This window comes from Myotis lucifugus, unplaced genomic scaffold (genome assembly GCF_000147115.1).
Source record: "Myotis lucifugus unplaced genomic scaffold, Myoluc2.0 scaffold_90, whole genome shotgun sequence".
Lineage (NCBI taxonomy): Eukaryota > Metazoa > Chordata > Mammalia > Chiroptera > Vespertilionidae > Myotis > Myotis lucifugus.
In genome coordinates this window covers 1215233-1232922 of record NW_005871138.1, presented here as the reverse complement: position 1 = coordinate 1232922, position 17690 = coordinate 1215233, and the positions used below count along the sequence as shown (strand labels likewise).

At 41.2% G+C, this 17690-nt stretch overlaps 1 protein-coding gene across 9 annotated transcripts in view; it reads left to right on the top strand.

Annotated features, from left to right (window-relative positions):
* The window catches only part of ARFGEF2 (ADP ribosylation factor guanine nucleotide exchange factor 2), a 72014-nt gene that overhangs the window by 27384 nt on the left and 26940 nt on the right, over positions 1-17690 (top strand). For all 9 annotated transcript variants that reach the window (XR_002829901.1, XR_002829902.1, XM_023756160.1 and 6 more), the window contains 13 exons: positions 435-534; positions 1290-1429; positions 2520-2628; positions 3222-3405; positions 5084-5195; positions 5721-5926; positions 8457-8541; positions 8646-8817; positions 9412-9563; positions 11221-11349; positions 12384-12542; positions 16290-16437; positions 17550-17649. Coding sequence is in view for 7 of the 9 variants with exons in the window: in XM_023756160.1 (XP_023611928.1) it covers positions 435-534; positions 1290-1429; positions 2520-2628; positions 3222-3405; positions 5084-5195; positions 5721-5926; positions 8457-8541; positions 8646-8817; positions 9412-9563; positions 11221-11349; positions 12384-12542; positions 16290-16437; positions 17550-17649 (1796 nt within the window). In the remaining 2 variants the exon portion in view is untranslated. The remainder of the gene's footprint in view (positions 1-434; positions 535-1289; positions 1430-2519; positions 2629-3221; positions 3406-5083; positions 5196-5720; positions 5927-8456; positions 8542-8645; positions 8818-9411; positions 9564-11220; positions 11350-12383; positions 12543-16289; positions 16438-17549; positions 17650-17690) is intronic.

Sequence of the window (17690 nt, the reverse complement as noted above, 5' to 3'; positions counted from 1 at the left end):
TGTATTCCTTTCATTTTAACCAAAGGTTTAAATCGAGTGGTCTGTGTGCTAGGTTTAGCCCCCACAAATATGTTTGTTTAATCTAAATTATTTGAACTACCCTGAATTAGGTCCCAAGTAGAGAAATCAGATTCTACATGAAAATCCAGATTTCTGGTTTCTCTTGAAAAATCACGACAGCGGTCCTGCATTTCCATGTGGCAGCTTCTGGCGATGACTCGGGAGCAGCTGCTCCCTATGATGAGCCCGTGTTCCCCAGTTCCCCGTACCCCTGCCCTCCAACTGTTCCCACGCAGCCAGGGTTTCATTGCAATTCAGCAGCATGTGTACGCCTCTCTTCATCGTAAGATCTGCCTGTCCTCTAAAGTCTTTGAGGTTTTGAGCCCTAATTTAAACTATTAATCAGTGTCCTCCTTTTTCTTCATGTCACATAGGTCTTTTTCAAAGAGATTTTCCTGAACATTTTAGAAACATCAACAAGTTCTTTTGAGCACAGGTGGATGGTCATTCAGACTCTGACAAGGATCTGTGCAGGTATTTTCTCCCTGAGGGTGCTCATCCCTTTGGCTAGCCCGGAACCTCTTGATGTGTTTATTTTCCAAAGTCCAGAGAAAGATCTTTAACTCCTCCTTTTTGAGTTTTAATGAAGTGCTGGGAAAATCATTACCTTATAGGCCAATGCTAACCTAATGACTAGACCCACCCCCCCTCCTTTGGAGGATGAGCAACTCGGCCTCGTTGCCTGGGAAGTTGGGGTTTTTGCACTGTAAGTTCCACATCCTGAGAAACCCTCAAATCCTGGAAAACTGGGACACTTGGTCACCCTGCCTATCAGCTGAATGTGCATTTTTAGTCACAGGGTCCAAGGTATTGGTGCTGCCAACCCTTGATTGGGTGCTTAGGTAAATTTGGATTTACCTTACACAATGCAATTGTGTGACTGTAAAGCCAGCATCCTACTTGTCCAGCATCAAACGTAACTTCGTAAGAATTACACAACTTAAAGTGGATCGGGCAATTATTACTCCTGTTGTGATGAAGAAAGTGAGCTTGGAAAGTTGGAATGAACTGCCTGAGATTTTAGGTAGTTGCCCAGGCCTGGAGAGAGGGTCTCCCATCTCTCTACTACTTAAGACATTCATTTCTTGTGTGTGACACTGTGGTATGTCCACTTGAGTTAACAATTCACTGGGAAAAATTTTTTGATAAAAGAACCTTATTCAATAAGAAAACATAACTGTTACTTATGTTCAATCAGAATTTCTAATATCTGTCTGTTATTTTCCAAGATGCCCAGTGTGTTGTAGATATTTATGTCAACTACGACTGTGATTTAAATGCTGCTAACATTTTTGAGCGCCTCGTAAATGATTTATCCAAAATTGCTCAGGGAAGAAGTGGACATGAGCTGGGCATGACACCTCTGCAGGTAAAAATACTAAGAACACTCATTTATACTTAAAGTTCATTCATTTTGATAAACATTTATCAAGTGCCACCATGTGCCAGGCACTGTCCTTGCTGCTGGGAATACAAAACAAACATATGTATGTACATGCACACAATTGCTGCCGTCACAACACTTATAAGGAGACAGGGAAGAAATAAGCTGCAGGGATGATAGAGAAGGAGTATGGAGGTGTTGTCATTTTTAATGACGTCATCAGAGTTAGTCTCCCTGAGGAGGTGACATTTGAACTGACATTTGTAGGAAGCAAGTTCACTCTCAGTCATCTTTCCAGAGACCTTGTGAAAACAGGATCTCAGGCTCCAGTAAAGGCAGAAGAGATTGCTTCTTATCAGTGTGCCTGTAAAGAATAGGGTCCTTAACCTGGGGCCTCTAAATGAACTGTGAGAACATCTCTGAGCTGCCTGGAATTATGTGTAGAATTTGGTCTATGGCGTTTTTCCTAGAACATTCATATTGACATTAGATTTATAGAGAGATCTGCGCCACCTTAGATGCTGTTTTGATCCTAAAATATTTGTTTTTGTTTTAGATTATCTGCAATTCACATTTAATTTTTTATTTAAGAAATGCTATTTTAAAAAAAAACAACAACAGTGTTTTTATTGTAGAGTGAGCCTTAAAAGGGAATACATTTGTGAGTGTTTGAGAGATAAGAGTGTGTTCAGAATCACTAATTTGTTGCATAATACAAGATTTTTTTTGTCTTATTTTGAGATCACTGGTTTAACACCCTGGTTTTGTTTTTTTAAAGGAAAGTATTTTAAGTGTTTTTTCAAATTACAAGCAATGAACTTCCTTTTGGAAATTCAGAAAGTACTGTTCATGTTAAGAAAACACACATCCAATATTTTTGCTGCTAGGGATGTGTGTAATGAATACTTTCAGAGATTTTCAGGGTTTTTACAATGAGCCCTTAATACTTAATGTCACCTGTTAACTTTCCCTTGTCAGTGGTTATCTTCTGTCCTCATAGAATTCCCTAAGAGCCCTATAGATATCTGCACTTAATTTATCTAAGTCTCTGTGCCATGTCACTTTTGTCCTTTAGGAGCTCAGTCTGAGGAAGAAAGGACTAGAGTGCCTCGTGTCCATTCTCAAGTGCATGGTGGAGTGGAGCAAAGACCTGTATGTGAATCCCAACCACCAGACCAGCCTTGGTGAGAAAGCGTTGCTGCCACCACCGCCTCCATTCACGGCTATTGGAAAAAGTTGTCCTGTTATAATTGTCTTAGAATTAGCAAAAACACTTTAGTTTGCTAAATACCTATAGTATTTTAAAGGTTCCGCTTTTTAATCCATCTGGAATTTGGAAGAGGGATATGTATGAGTTGTGCTCTAACTTCACTTTTCCAAATGGAGGACCAATTGTTCCAACATTTTTTATTAGTCTCCCTACCAATTTAAAGGTCCACCTTTATGACATACCATATTCTCTTGTGTGTATATGTCTGTTTCTGAATTTTCTATTCTGTTCTATTGATTTGTCTATTCTTGCACCAGTACAAGTGTCTTGACTGTTTTTTATCATTATACTTTTATGTGAATTTTAGAGTTAACTTATCAAATTTCACAAAAATGTAAGTTTTTAAGTAAAGTATTAGAGTAATATCACGGTTTTATGCTTATGATCTTGACAGTGCAAACTTATTGTCATAGGTGTGGAAAAGGGAATTGCAGAGCCAGACCTGAGCTCAGCCATGTCTGTTTCCCTTCTGCTGATACGGTTTTCTTTTCTATTATGTCATTGCAGGTCAGGAGAGGCCCACAGATCAGGAAATGGGGGATGGGAAAGGTCTCGACATGGCGAGACGGAGCAGCGTGACCTCCATGGAGTCCACCGTGTCCTCAGGGACCCAGACAACTATCCAGGATGATCCGGAGCAGTTTGAGGTCATCAAGCAACAGAAAGAAATCATTGAACATGGCATTGAGCTGTGAGTGTGGCTGCTACTCTAGCTGAATCTCTTGGGGCCTCTGACAAAGCCACGTCTTCTCTGGGGACCTGGGGCTGGCTCCTCAAAGGGAAATGCCTGTTGCAGAGGCGAGTGCTGGCACTTGCAGCCGAGCCTGATTAAGCCAGCAGAGTGAGTGAGTTTTGTGTGTTAGAGAGAGAAATTTAATGGGTTTGTGTTTGATGCCTGCTCTTTTTTTTTTCCTAATGAAAAAAAATTAAACCACTAGAAAATATAGAAGAGTATAAAGCAAGAATGTTAAAATTGCTCATAAAATTACTCCTAGAGGAAATCACCATTGGTAACATTTTTTCCAACTATATATTATGAACATTTTTAACATACAGAAAATTAACATCTGCCACATTAGTGTTACCTATGTATTTTTTTCTTCTGATCCATTTGAAAGTAATTTCAGCCCTACATCTTTGAAAACCATACCATTATCGTAACCACTGGTAAATCTTAATGTGTTTCTTTCTAGTCTTTTACACACAAAAATACATATGCACACACTCATATCCTGTCCAGCTTCTGAGTGATTGAAGTGTAGATCTCTTCATTTCCTCTGTCACCATCCCTACATCCTTCAAAAGTAATCTTTTTGAAAACTTAAATCGGGTCTTATCACTCCCCTGCCTAAAGTCATTCCAGGTTTTCCATTTTCTCATCCCAGCCTGACCCAGCCTCTGGCCCATCTCACTGACCTCATTTCTCGCTAATCTCATCTCCTGCCAATACCCCTGAATCACATAATCGTTTCAGTCCTTTAAATACTTCCAGGTGTTTTTGTTCTCATACCCCCCTGATTGGGATACTCTTATGTCTTTTTCATCCTTTGGACTTGGCAAAACACGTCTTCCTCAAAGTGGCCTTCTGTAACCACACTACCTAACAGGTCCCAAGTTGTTATCTGTTCCTGCACCCTATTCATCTTCCTTCACAGCCCCTGCTACAGTTTGTGCTTATATGTAATGTCATTCTCTCTCGTGCACAGCCTGGTAAATAAGTTGAATTTATACCTAAGTGGAAAGTTTGCCTGCCTTTAACAGGAAATACACAGAAGCAGTCTAGAGCTTTTGTAGTGGCTCCTATGGACATCAGAGATCCAGGCTACTCTTAGCTTTCTGCTTCACCAGCCTTAACACAATTTGCATCTTCATTGTTGTCTCATGGTTTAAGATGACTGCTGGAGCACTAGCCATCACACATACATTCTGGGGAAGAAGAGGGAAAAGGCAAAAAGAGTATACCTCCCAGTCAAGTCGGCTTTGTTTAAGGAGCCTTCCTAGAAAGTACCCATAACACTTCTGCACAAATCCTCACTGACTAGAACTTTATCACATGGCTGTACTTTGTTTAAGGGAGGCAAGGAAATGTAGTTTTTATTTCAAGGAGTTGTGTCCCCAGATAAACATCTTGGGTTTTGTGAATGTTGGAGAAGGGGAGTACGGATATTGGGTGGCAACCAACAGACTGCTGTATAGCTAGGTGAGAAATTGAAGATGGAATTCAGAAACCTGCCAGGATACACAGGACCTTCCTAGCTGATATATGATGGCTTGTTCATGGTGTTATTGTAACCTACCTCAAATGCCAGGTATTTCTATCCTTTAGATTTTTAAATGAGCAATCCGTGTCCCATCTCTTCTTAAAACAGGTTCAACAAGAAACCCAAGAGAGGGATCCAGTTTCTTCAGGAGCAGAGCATGCTGGGAACATCAGTTGAAGAGATTGCCCAATTCCTGCACCAGGAGGAGCGTCTTGATTCTGTAAGACTGGGAGTTGAGCACTTGCAAGTGGGTTCTATCAAGTGACACTAAGACCATACCAGGTTTTAACATAGAGATTGTCTGACCCTGAGTGCAGTGGCTATTGTCCACACGCCTGCTTATAGCAGCCCTACTCTTCCCTTTGGCCAGTGATGCAAAAAGCTCTTTGAAGGGAATAAACTAACCTCCTGACAGGTGGTTGTGTATTTGGTGGCACAGTATCAGAGCTAGAAGTATGCCTTCACTGCTAGAAACTATATTATCTGCCACTAACCTCCCTCCCTAGTGCCCCCCATCATTTCTCCCTTTTTAAGTCTCATGTGCTTCCTTCTCCTCTTTTGTGGCAGGACAGACTGACCTGGAATTGTTGGGTGGGCGGACAGTTCAGGGAATCACCTAGCTTCTAGCAGTTTATCTTGTCTTGAGTGTCCTGAACTGGGCACTCTGCCTCCCCACTTTGAAATGTCTTTCGTTGCACATTCATATTTGACAACTTCTAGATGTAAGTGAATGCGTGTGTTTCAGACCCAAGTAGGTGATTTCCTGGGAGACAGCACGAGGTTCAACAAGGAGGTGATGTATGCCTATGTGGACCAACTTGACTTCTGTGAAAAGGAGTTTGTCTCAGCCCTGCGGACATTTCTAGAAGGTTTCCGCCTACCTGGGGAAGCCCAGAAGATTGATCGGTTAATGGAGAAGTTTGCCGCAAGATACATAGAGTGCAATCAGGGGTGAGCATCATATTTAAATCCCTTGTACGTCATCTTTTTGCCTACATCAGAACACTAATCTTAGTTTGGTTGGGGGTGGAGTGTAATCTTTCTAAGTCTATGCCAAACAACTAAAATTTCTGTTCACCATGTGCCAGACACTGTACTGAGGGATTATCTCGTGTAAGGCCTCAGAACAACTGTTTATGTCCCCTTTTACAGACAATGAGATGAGACCTGAGAGGCTAAATAACTTGCCCAAGATCCCAGCTAGAGCCCACGCTATTAATTATGATAAGAGAGTACTATGGGTTGAGAGGAAGCACTTGGTCACCTCTTCCCTAATCAAAAATAACTCCCTGATTTAATATATGGGATAGATCTCAGGATTTTAGTTTTTCTTTAATTACATACTGATGAGCAGGTTACAAAAAATGGCTCTGTAACTAATAAAACCCATCTAAGTGCATGATTCCATATTAGGGCCGTTTTTCATAGGTAGTTCATGTTTTTTGTAGAAAGTGAAATTGAAAAGAGAACTGACCTTTATTAAACACCTGCTATGTGTCAGCCAGGCCATGAGTTTTACATGCATTACATTTAATTCATGGTAAGTCTGGGAGTGGTATCCCCATTTTACAGATGAGGAAACAGACTCTGGGACATTGAGCAACCTGTCCAAAAGTAATCAGCTAGTAAATAATCAGAGCCAGGGTTCGATATGGGTTTGCCTCAATCAAAGCTCATGCTTTTTCCACTGAACATGAAGTTACTAGGGTAAAAATGTCTGGATATACTGTGAAAATGATGTGGAATTGTTCAGTAGAAACATGTTGATAACAGTTTTGTCTCTTTAATCAGCTTGGTTTTCATATTAATTGGTTCCAGTCCTGCAAGTGTACAGCAAGCTGTCCCCTGGAGATGGCATGGTCAGCAAAGGAAGCATCTGGTCATTCTAACTAAATGGATGCTAGAACTTGCTGTGAAGACATAATTAGATGTTATTTACTTCAATGTATAGGCACCCCAAAAGTATTTGCTCACTTGTGTCTCTGTGTCACATTTGGATAATTACAGTATTTCTAACTTTTCATTATTAGTATATTGGTTACTGTAATCTGTGATCAGTGATCTTTGATGTTACTATTGCAGTTGTTTTGGGGAAGCACAAACTGCACCCATATAAAATGGTGTACTTAATAAATGTGTGTGTTCTGGCTGCTCTGCCAACTGGCTGTTCCCTCGTCTCTCTCCCTCTCCTCAGGCCTCTCTTCCCTGAGACACAACAATGTTGAAATTAGTCCGATTAATAACCCTTCAGTGGCCTCTTAAGTTTTCATGTGAAAAGGAGAGTCTCACATCTCTCACATTAAACCAAAAGCTAGAAATGATTGAACTTAGTGAGGAAGGCATGTCAGAAGTTGAGATAGGCTGTTAAACTAGGCCTCTTGCACCAAACAATTAGCTAAGAAATTGCCACAGCCACCCCAACCATCAGCAACAACCATTCTGATCAGTTAGCAGCCATTGACATCTAGCAAAAAGATTATATCTCACTGCAGACTTAGACGATGGCTAGTATTTTTAGCAATGAAGTATTTTTAATTAAGGTATATACATTTTTTTTACATAATGCTATTGCACACTTAATAAATTACTATAGTGTAAATATAACTTTCATATGCACTTGGAAACCATGTGACTTGCTTTATTGCAATGTTCACTTGATTGTGGTGGTCTGGAACCAAACCTATTATATCTCTGAGGTATGCCTGTATTTCCTGTGTGGACCTGGAGACCTTGGTCTGTTTCTCTTAATCAGTAAATATGTGGCCCAATTAAAGTTCACATTAGAATGCAGACCTTTTGTGTGTTCTTCAGAATTTCTCCTTTTCCTATTGGGAGCAGTTGGGCAGACCAGTTTTTTCTAGCTTTAGCCTCACCTATTATGAAACTGTGCATCTAACAGTTTTTGTCCTTTTTTCCTTGCATAAGACAAAAACAGTCAGACATCACCGGCATAATGTTTAGAACACACAAATATTTCTACTGTTAAATATTACAGTGGGTAATGTAAACTGTAAATTGTTAATAACTGGACAGCAGTTTTAGTCAGCTTTCTACCCAGTGCCCAGCACAAAGTGCATGCTGACAGTAAGAGGACCAGCATGAGGCAAGCGAGGCACTAAGGGTGCTCCCTAGAAGAGACCTCACTCTCAGGGTCTAGTACTGCAGGGTTGACACCCAGGAGTGAGGGTGCCTCGCTTGCCTCAACCTACTCTCTGGAGGATACTTGGGGATCTTCTTAAAAAACTGACTTGAAACTGTTTTATTCAAAGAAATCCAAAGCTGACACATATTCTTAACTACCTTTCTCTACACTCTGGGTCGTTAATTATCAATCAGTGATGATGAAAGTATGAAACTCTTTACTCATTTGGCATCACATGGAGCAGTCAGCCTGCTTTCAGTGAAGCATGTCCCCATCAGCACTGGACCGTCCCAGCCTCATCTCTATGCGTGTTCTGACATCTGGAATCTTTTCTTCCAGGCAAACACTTTTTGCTAGTGCTGACACTGCGTACGTCCTAGCATATTCGATTATTATGCTAACTACAGACTTGCACAGCCCTCAGGTACAATATGTTAATGATTCATATATTATGGTAGCTAAATAAGTAGCTTTATTTGGGCCATTGGATATTTTCTAAATGGTTTTTGAAATTTTTTGAAATTATAGGTAAAAAATAAAATGACAAAAGAACAGTATATTAAAATGAATCGGGGCATCAATGACAGTAAAGATCTACCAGAAGAATATCTCTCAAGCATCTATGAAGAGATAGAAGGCAAGAAAATTGCAATGAAAGAAACAAAAGAGCACACGATCGCAACCAAATCTACTAAGCAGAGTAAGGTCTAATGGCAAACTTTATATTCACTACAGTTTTCAAGTGTATCAGAATGCATGATTAAGCTAATTTTATGGATGATAATGTTAATTTGCATATATAGATAACTGAATAAGAAATGTGGTTAAATTAATTATTAGGATTATGTTGGTTCTCTCATATCACCATCTTCTTGCTATCCTTCTGATTAGATTCAAGAGAGAATTTAAAATAAATAATCTGAATTGCTCCCCAAAAATGTTCCTTAAAACTTTGCTTTAATACCAGTGGTGATTTTGCCGACCTTGATTAGAATCCTGTTAGTTAAGGCCGTTTTGAAGCTACCCAGGTCTTTGTTTGCGAGGCAGCAGAGTGTAGTGGTTTATAGTGCAGGCTCCAGAGCCACTCAAGTCCCAGCTGTGCTACTTATTAGCTGTGTGACCCTGGGTAAGTTACTTAACGCTCTGTGCCTCGTTGTATGATGACAGTATTTCTAACAGACTCAGGGTGGTTGGGAGGATTTGTGAATTAGTCATTATAAATCTTTTGAAGCAGTGCCTGGCACTTAGCAAGCACTCAGTGAGTCTTAGCTCTTATTCTCTTATTTCTCTGTAGATGTAGCTAGTGAAAAGCAGCGACGGCTGCTGTACAATTTGGAGATGGAACAAATGGCTAAAACAGCCAAAGCTCTGATGGAGGCTGTGAGCCACGCCAAAGCCCCGTTTACGAGTGCCACTCACTTGGACCACGTCCGGCCAATGTTCAAAGTGAGTATCCTGAGAAGTTAGGACGTGGCTAACCCCATTTCTGGAGTTAACCAGCAGGAAGCTAACCAGCGAGTGTATAATGATGAAGAGATTGAGGAGAGGAAAGGCCAAGTCTGGGAATTGCTTTTTACACAGTAACTGAGGTGAATCCTTTCAAGAAGCCCTTTGATGATGCTGGGGATGTGCCAGCATCAGCCAAAAGCATAGGCTCTACAGTCAGAATGTCTGGGTTGGAGCCCTGTCTTTGCTACTTTAGTTTTTGTTGTTGTTGTTTTTTAATTGAATTTATTGAGGTGACACTGATTAACAAAATAAAGACAGGTTTCAGGTGCACAGTTCTACAGCACATCATCTGTACGCTGTATTGAGTGTTCACCACCCCAATCAAGTTTCCATCCAGCATCATGTATCCCCACTATACTCTACTCCACTTCCCTCTACCCCAAGCCTTTGCCACTTTGTAGTTCTGTGACCTTGGTCAGTTACTCAGCCTCTCTCTGTTCATCATCTATAAAATGGGGACAAATACAGGGTTGCTGGTGGAATTTAATGAATTAGTAATTATTCAGGCGAAAGAGATCGTTTTATTGTAATAGCTCATCTCAGTGGCCTCAGGGTTAGTTTATCAGATGAAAGTAGGTGGAAGTAAAACACCATACCCTGAGGCCTCTCTATTTTTAAAATGTCTAAAAAAGAAACACGCCCTAACTGGTTTGGCTCAGTGGATAGAGCGTCAGCATATTCGATTCCGGTCAAGGGCATGTACCTTGGTTGCAGGCACATCCCCAGTGGGAGGTGTGCAGGAGGCACCTGATCGATGTTTCTCTCCCATCGATGTTTCTAACTCTCTAACCCTCTCTCTTCCTCTCTGTAAAAAATCAATAAAATATATTTTTTTAAAAATATAAAAGAGCCCTGACCGGTTTGGCTCAGTGGATAGAGCGACGGCCTGCGGACTGAAGGGTCCCAGGTTCGAGTCCAGTCAAGGGCATGTACCTTGGTTGCGGGCACATCCCCAGTAGGGGGTGTGCAGGAGGTAGCTGATCGATGTTTCTCTCTCATCGATGTTTCTAACTCTCTATTCCTCTCCCTTCCTCTCTGTAAAAAATCAATAAAATATATTTTTTTTAAAAAATTTTTAAAAAAATAAAAAAGAAACACGATCTAATGCTACATAGTTTATCAATTCTAGATTTTTGTGAGCTTTTCTTTTCAGGGAGTTCACAAGAAAATTAGAGGACAAGTAAAGTCTAAATAATTGAATTAGGACTCTTTTTAATTAACTAAGTTACAGGAGATAAGTTTCCTATAGGTTTTATTTTGCACGCTAACCTCTGATTGGTAATGCTGCCTGTTGCACTGTGGGATCTGATTGATTAGTGATGTCTTCCATGAGCACAGGTAGGCGTAGTGGTGACACACTAGCCACATAGTTACCATCCTTTCTTTTGACCTGTACATATAGTATATGGCATCTCTATAGTGACAGCTTTGACCACAGTTTAGGAGGAACTGTTTTATATTGTAACTGGAATAGATTGAAATAAAAATAGCAGTGAATTTGGCATCCTGGCTGTGCTCATAACTAACAGTATGGCCTGTAAGTGCTCTTCCCACTGAAATTCTAGACATTATTGAAACCTTCCTTCCTTGGTAGCTGGTGTGGACGCCGCTGTTGGCAGCCTACAGCATTGGACTGCAGAACTGTGATGACACTGAAGTGGCCTCCCTGTGTTTGGAGGGCATCCGCTGTGCAATCCGGATCGCCTGCATCTTTGGAATGCAGGTGGGTGTAAGTTAGCAAAGCTCCAGAGATGCTGGTAGGCTGTGTTCTTTTAGATTTGGCAAAACCTAGAAACTATCAGGCATTTCCAATTAGCCAAAAAAATCTCAGCAAACTCCTTACTTGTGCCCAGTGAGAAGCAGCCCACAGATTTGTGCTAACAACTGCCTCGTTAGGAGGGGAAATGGAGGTTTGGGTTAAAACTCTCTGAGAGGTTTTACGGTTGAAAAACTTTCTTTGAAAGTTCAGGCTACTTGATTGGATTTGGTCTGCCTAACTTGCCTTCCCTGGTGCTTAAAAATCAGCTTTTATTATAATTCCCTCATTTCCCGGTCTTCTCTGGGGGCAGCAAATAGTTCAGTAGGAAATGAATATGTCTGTAAACTTTTTGAATCTTGGAAGATTCTAGCAAATAAAATTTAATTTTCAAACTGTTATGAAATGAGGACATTGTCAATCCCATTCATTTTCTAAGTAAGAATTTGCATCCATTTATTTTTAAAAACTCAATCTTCTGTTCCCATTTATTTTACAGTTAAACATTTTCTTTTGTACCAAGACCATAGGCTTTGACATCAGGCAGTCTGGGTTTCACTACCCCGCTCTGCTATTTCTCTAGCCATGTGACATTGGCCCAGCTAACTTCTCTCTAAGACACCTTGTATTTCCTCATTTGTAAACCTGAAAAAAATAGACCTACCTTACAGGATTGTTACAGATCCTAGAATTTAAGGGATAATGTTAGCATTCAGCAGATTCCTCCTCTTCTTCCTCCAAAGGGAATGGAACAGGAACATAAGTGTGAGGTCATTTGAAAAGGAGAGGGCTAGTTCTCAAGCATGTGGTGTGTGGGAGCCTCAGTGGGATGTTCTGATAGTAGGAAGACACCAGCATGGAATAACTGGCATGTTAATGTGCCTGAAGCCTGTCGTGTGTACAGAAGGTATCAGAGAAGCCCAGTGCACCAGCCCCGTAGATGTGAAGACGGTCATGCTCAGGGTGGGATCTCAATGTTCTCTCCTGGGCTTCCATTACAGCTGGAACGAGATGCCTATGTTCAGGCTCTTGCTCGCTTCTCCCTGCTGACAGCCAGCTCCAGCATCACAGAAATGAAGCAGAAAAACATTGACACCATAAAGACGCTTATCACAGTGGCTCACACTGACGGCAACTACCTTGGGAATTCCTGGCACGAGGTGTGTGTCTCTCTGAAAGCCTGGTAATTGCCTTTTTTTAGTTAAGGTGACTACCGCATTCCTTTTATTCAGTGTCAGTTTCTCTTTGGTCACTTTCAGTTTTCTTGAAGTCGAGCCTAACTTTAACTCTGGGTTTTCTCTTATCCACAAATACCTCATATATCTAAAGGTCAGTCTCTGGGGCTGTGGTGAGGGAAATGATTTTGTTCAGATGCACCACCTCATGAGGTGATCTTACACCCCGTGGCCAGTGTCCTCACATAGTGCACTGCTATTGTGACAGCTTTGCTCCACATTAATGCCACTTTCCCCAAGTCCTTACCTCCTGGGAGGTCTCACCGTCAGTGAGTAGATTTAGGACAAAGCTAGGAGCCTGATGTATTTCCCAGTTACCGCTTTAAAAAACAGTCAACATATACAATGAGCCATTAGGGAAATTGCTAGTGGGTTCACATTTTCATTTAACTAAACAATATCCCAACATTCTCACATAATTATGTGTACAAATGTGCTTGTAAGGTCATCGAAATTTTAGTTCTAAGGAAAAGATTGGAGTAGAAACAGCCTAGATGTTCCAACAATGAGAGATTGCTCTTTTTAAAAAAAGTGTGGTACACCAGTTCTTTGACTGTTACGTAGCCATTTAAAATGATGTTGCGGAAAGGAGAGACAACCAGACATGCACAACCAGTCACATTTGCCCAAAACTCAAACCTAAATCAATTCGAGCCTCTACTGCAGTCACAGGAAATACAGGAGACAGAGAAGCACAGTAAATGATGATAATGAGAATGCAGTCTGCAGATTAGGATATGATAGACCCTCAGTGCAAACGACCAGGTTCTTCAACAAATAACTTGCAAGAAAAATAGTAGATGAAGTGGGGGACCTATGGATTAAAGAGACTTTAGAGAAGAAAGATAAAGATGTTATTAGAAACTAATACTGAGGATATCAAAAAGTCATAATAAAACACTGTGAGACGTCATCCCTTGTGCCAAACATACAAAGAGAATGAGGCTTAAAAGAATAAAAATGTTAACATCCTGCCCTAGCCGGTTTTGCTCAGTGGAAGAGTGTTGGCCCTCTGATTCTGGTCAAGGGCACACACCTTGGATACAGCCTCGATCCCCAGCACAGGTCGGGGTACATGCGGGAGGCAACCAATCAATGTGTCACTCTCACATCGATGTTTTTCCTCTCTGTCTCTCCCCCTCTCTTCCACTCTCTCTAAAAATCAGTGGAAAAAATATCCTCGGGTGAGGGTTAACCAAAAAAATGTTAACATCCCCTCCCCCCCCGGCCAGTGTGGCTCAGTGGCTGAGCATTGATCTGTGAACCAGGAGATCACAGTTCGATTCCTGATCAGAGCACATACCTGGGTTGCAGGCTCGATCCCCAGTAGGAGGCAAGCAGGAGGCAATCTGGATTTCTCTTCCTTCTGTGCCAATTAATTGTCATCATTAATGTTTCTGTCTCTTCCTCTCTGAAACCAATAAATATATATATAAAAAATTAAATTAAAAATGTTAATATTCTATCTGAGTGATAGAATTATAAAGGTGATTTATTTTTTTCCCCCTTAAATGCTATTTTCATATTTCTCTACCATGTACACATGTTACTTTTTGTCCTGAGAGAAAAGTATTATGAAGAGAGACGAGAATATTGAGTGGTGGGGACTATGGTGGGGATTGCTGTTAGCCTCCTCCCCTACCCAGGGATTGAGTAGTTACGGGAAACGGCCTGGAGTCAGACTGCTGGGGTCTGATCTGGACATCCACCTCTGCCTGCCTGTAGGGCATGGTGGTTACTTCATCTTGAAGCCTCACCTTCTTCCTCTCTACAACCTTCACAGTGTTGTTGTAAGGATGAAAGTAGTTACTATGCACAAAAGGGCTTAGAACTGTATTGTTAGTTATTATGATCATCATGGCACAGACCTTTGTCCCTTTTCACCCATCCTTTCCTTTCTCTATACAACTCTGGAGTATTTCATGTTAGAAAAGATGGAGGATGGGTGTTTTGCTTTTTATAAGTTGGGTACCTTTTTAAAGAAATAATTTCCTGCCCTGGCGGGTAGCTCAGTTGGTTAGAGCATTATCCCGATGTGCCAGGGTTGTGGGTTCAATCCTCTATCCCCAGACAGCACACGTGCAAGAAGTAACTAATGAATGCATGGATAGGTGGAACAGCAAATTAATGTTTCTCTCTTTCTCTTTCTCTCCCTCCCTCCCTTCCTCTCTCTCTCTTTAAAGAAAAATTTAATTAAAAAATAATTTCCTGTCTTCTGAGGTGTCTTAATACCTAGTGAATTAATGAATAGTTGCTTTCTCTCCTACAATTATTTTTTTAACCTGGGAGGTATGATCCATGTGGGGTTTCTACTGGTTGCCAAGCATTTGCAGCACCTGGAAATATTAAAAATGAATTAACCACCTATTTGATGGTCAGAAACCTTGAGAAATCAGGTTAGAGCCAATAAATTTTTGGCCACAAGTATTCACATATTTGAGATTCTAGCTATCCCCAGCTTCTGGAAGGGGGAGTGGGGGCATTAATAGTTTACTAGTAATAATTTAGTAGTATGCTGTGTGGACCAACCAGGGAATTGCTTTCTGTGGTAGAATTAAGTACCTTTCTCAGTCAAGGGGAAGACAGTTTATAAGTAAAGATACTCAGCAGTGCTCAGTGGCACAGTGGAGCCCTGTCCTCTGGGATTGGATTGTAAGATCAGTATGAAAAGCAAAACTCAGCTTTATTCAGAAGTTCCCATGAAAATTCCTTAGGAGGGCTTTATCTGGAGATGTGTGCACCATCCTTCAGTGAGTTTCATGAGGCTAGCTTTCCCTCCAGGAGAAGCTGAAACGCATTTGTTTCTTTAGGTAAGCTCCAGGTGAGAGAGGCTTGGGTGTAGGTATGCGATCTCAAGCACCAGAACCACCCACAGGGCTGGAAGACACTCTTTTCTCCCACTGCATGTCCATTCTAGGGCACATGTTCATTCATTCAGTTAACCAAGTAATAGTTGCCAACTATTTTTAAGTGCTGGGAATTCAGCAGTGAACAAGACGGAGTTAATGCCCTGTTGGCACTTAAGACAGAGAACAAACAAATAATTATATGGTATAATGTTAGAAAGTATGTGACCAGGGGAGGGTGTGTGATCTTGGGGTGGTCAAAGGAGGTGTCTCTAAGAACACATGCCTAAGCTGAGAATCTAAGGAGTGAGCCAAGGGGAAGAGTATAATGAACATGTTCCAGGCATAAGAAACAGCAAGTGCAAAGGCCCTGGGGTAGGACTAGATATGTCAAGTTAAAGGAACAGCAGGGAGGCTAGTGAATTGTGTAGAGTAGAAAGGAGGTGGGGTGGCTAAGTCAGAATAGATGGTGCACTTATTGAGTGGCATGGTGGATGGAATCTCCTTCTCTAGTCAAATACCTTTTTTTCTGTCTTGAGCACTTACTAAATTTGCATAAACATTTATATGGCATAACTTCCGTTGTACCAGCTTTTATTTTGCTCATTTTCTCTTTCTCTTTTTAATAGTTTGTTGTTGTTTTTTAAGTGAAATCTGTTGTTTAGACCTACATTCTGGGATTAGGGAACCCCCCCCCAACACCCTCAGATTTTATTCTCACCTGAAAAGCTGTGTGTTTCAAAGGACTCTTTAATGACTAATTTAATATCACACTAATTTAGGCTATAAAATGGGACCTCATTTCTTCATGCCTTCTTTTCATTAGATCTTGAAGTGTATCAGCCAACTAGAGCTCGCTCAGCTCATAGGAACCGGTGTGAAGACCCGCTACCTGTCTGGGTCTGGGCGTGAAAGAGAGGGGAGCCTGAAGGGCCACACGTTGGTGGGAGAAGAGTTCATGGGCCTTGGTCTCGGTAAGACTCCAGGCCCCACAGCTGGCCATCACGGACTCTCAAATTAACCAGAATGAAACACTTTTTGTCTCGTCAGGACTGTCTCATAAACCGTCTCTTCCTTCTGTGCCAGCTGACAGTATGTTTACTAATGCAAGTGCTGCTTCAGCAGTCTTGTCATGAAACTATCAAGTAATGCAATTTTATCAAAATCAGGGTGCATTCTTTTCTCTACATACTAGTACATAAAACTATACTGGGAGGAAAAGCCACTTGCTTTAGAAAGGCTACAGCTTTGGTACCTCCTATTAGAGGAGTGGGTATGTGTATCTCTAGATTTTAAAAGGTGGAGTCAACCTCTCTTCCATGTTCATTTGGGGGGCTTTTTAAAATGGTATTCTTATGAAAATAGAATTATGTCTGGCTATATGTTGGATTGAGAGGCTCCTGTCAGTGATATTACACAATAATAATAGTAAATAGGGCAAACAGATATGCAGGCCACACTCTAAGTTCTCAGTGAGATTGGGACTATTATCCCAGTTTGTAAGTGAGGAACGTTGAGGTACAGAGGATAGAGTGAGGTACAAAGCCACCCTGCAGACAAGTGGCAGAGGCAAGTTCAAACCCAGGCCATCTGATTGCAGAGAGCAGGCTCCTAGGTCCCACAAACAATGGTTAGAATAGTACAGTGTAGCAGTTAGAAGCATGGACTCTATGAAAATGGGGGGTTGTAATAGTACCTACTTCTTAGGGTGCATGTGAGGGTGACTGGAGTGAAATCCTGGAACATTATACTGAACATTCAGCAGGTGTAAGCCATTACATATTCTAGAAGCTCTGGGTTAGTGTCCATAAATTCATATTTGTTTTCCTTAATAATAGGCATTTAATACTATAAAAATGTAAAACACTATGAAGAAAGAGAGATGATTAATACAAACAAAGGAAAGTATAAGAATTCATTTTAAAAGCCAAACCCCAAAACCCAAGTTTAATTTTATTCCATCATCAGTTGAGGATATTTTTGCCTGCAAACCATTCACATTTGTGTCTTTTGTCTGCATGTTGATACTGTGTGCTGCATACTTGCCTGTTTGGAAGCACTGTTGGTTTTGCGCATTGTGTTTCAGGTAATTTGGTGAGTGGTGGAGTGGATAAAAGACAGATGGCCAGTTTCCAGGAATCGGTTGGGGAGACCAGCTCCCAGAGTGTGGTCGTAGCTGTAGACAGGTAATGACTTTTCTCTCCAGTGAAGCTGGACCACCCAGGGG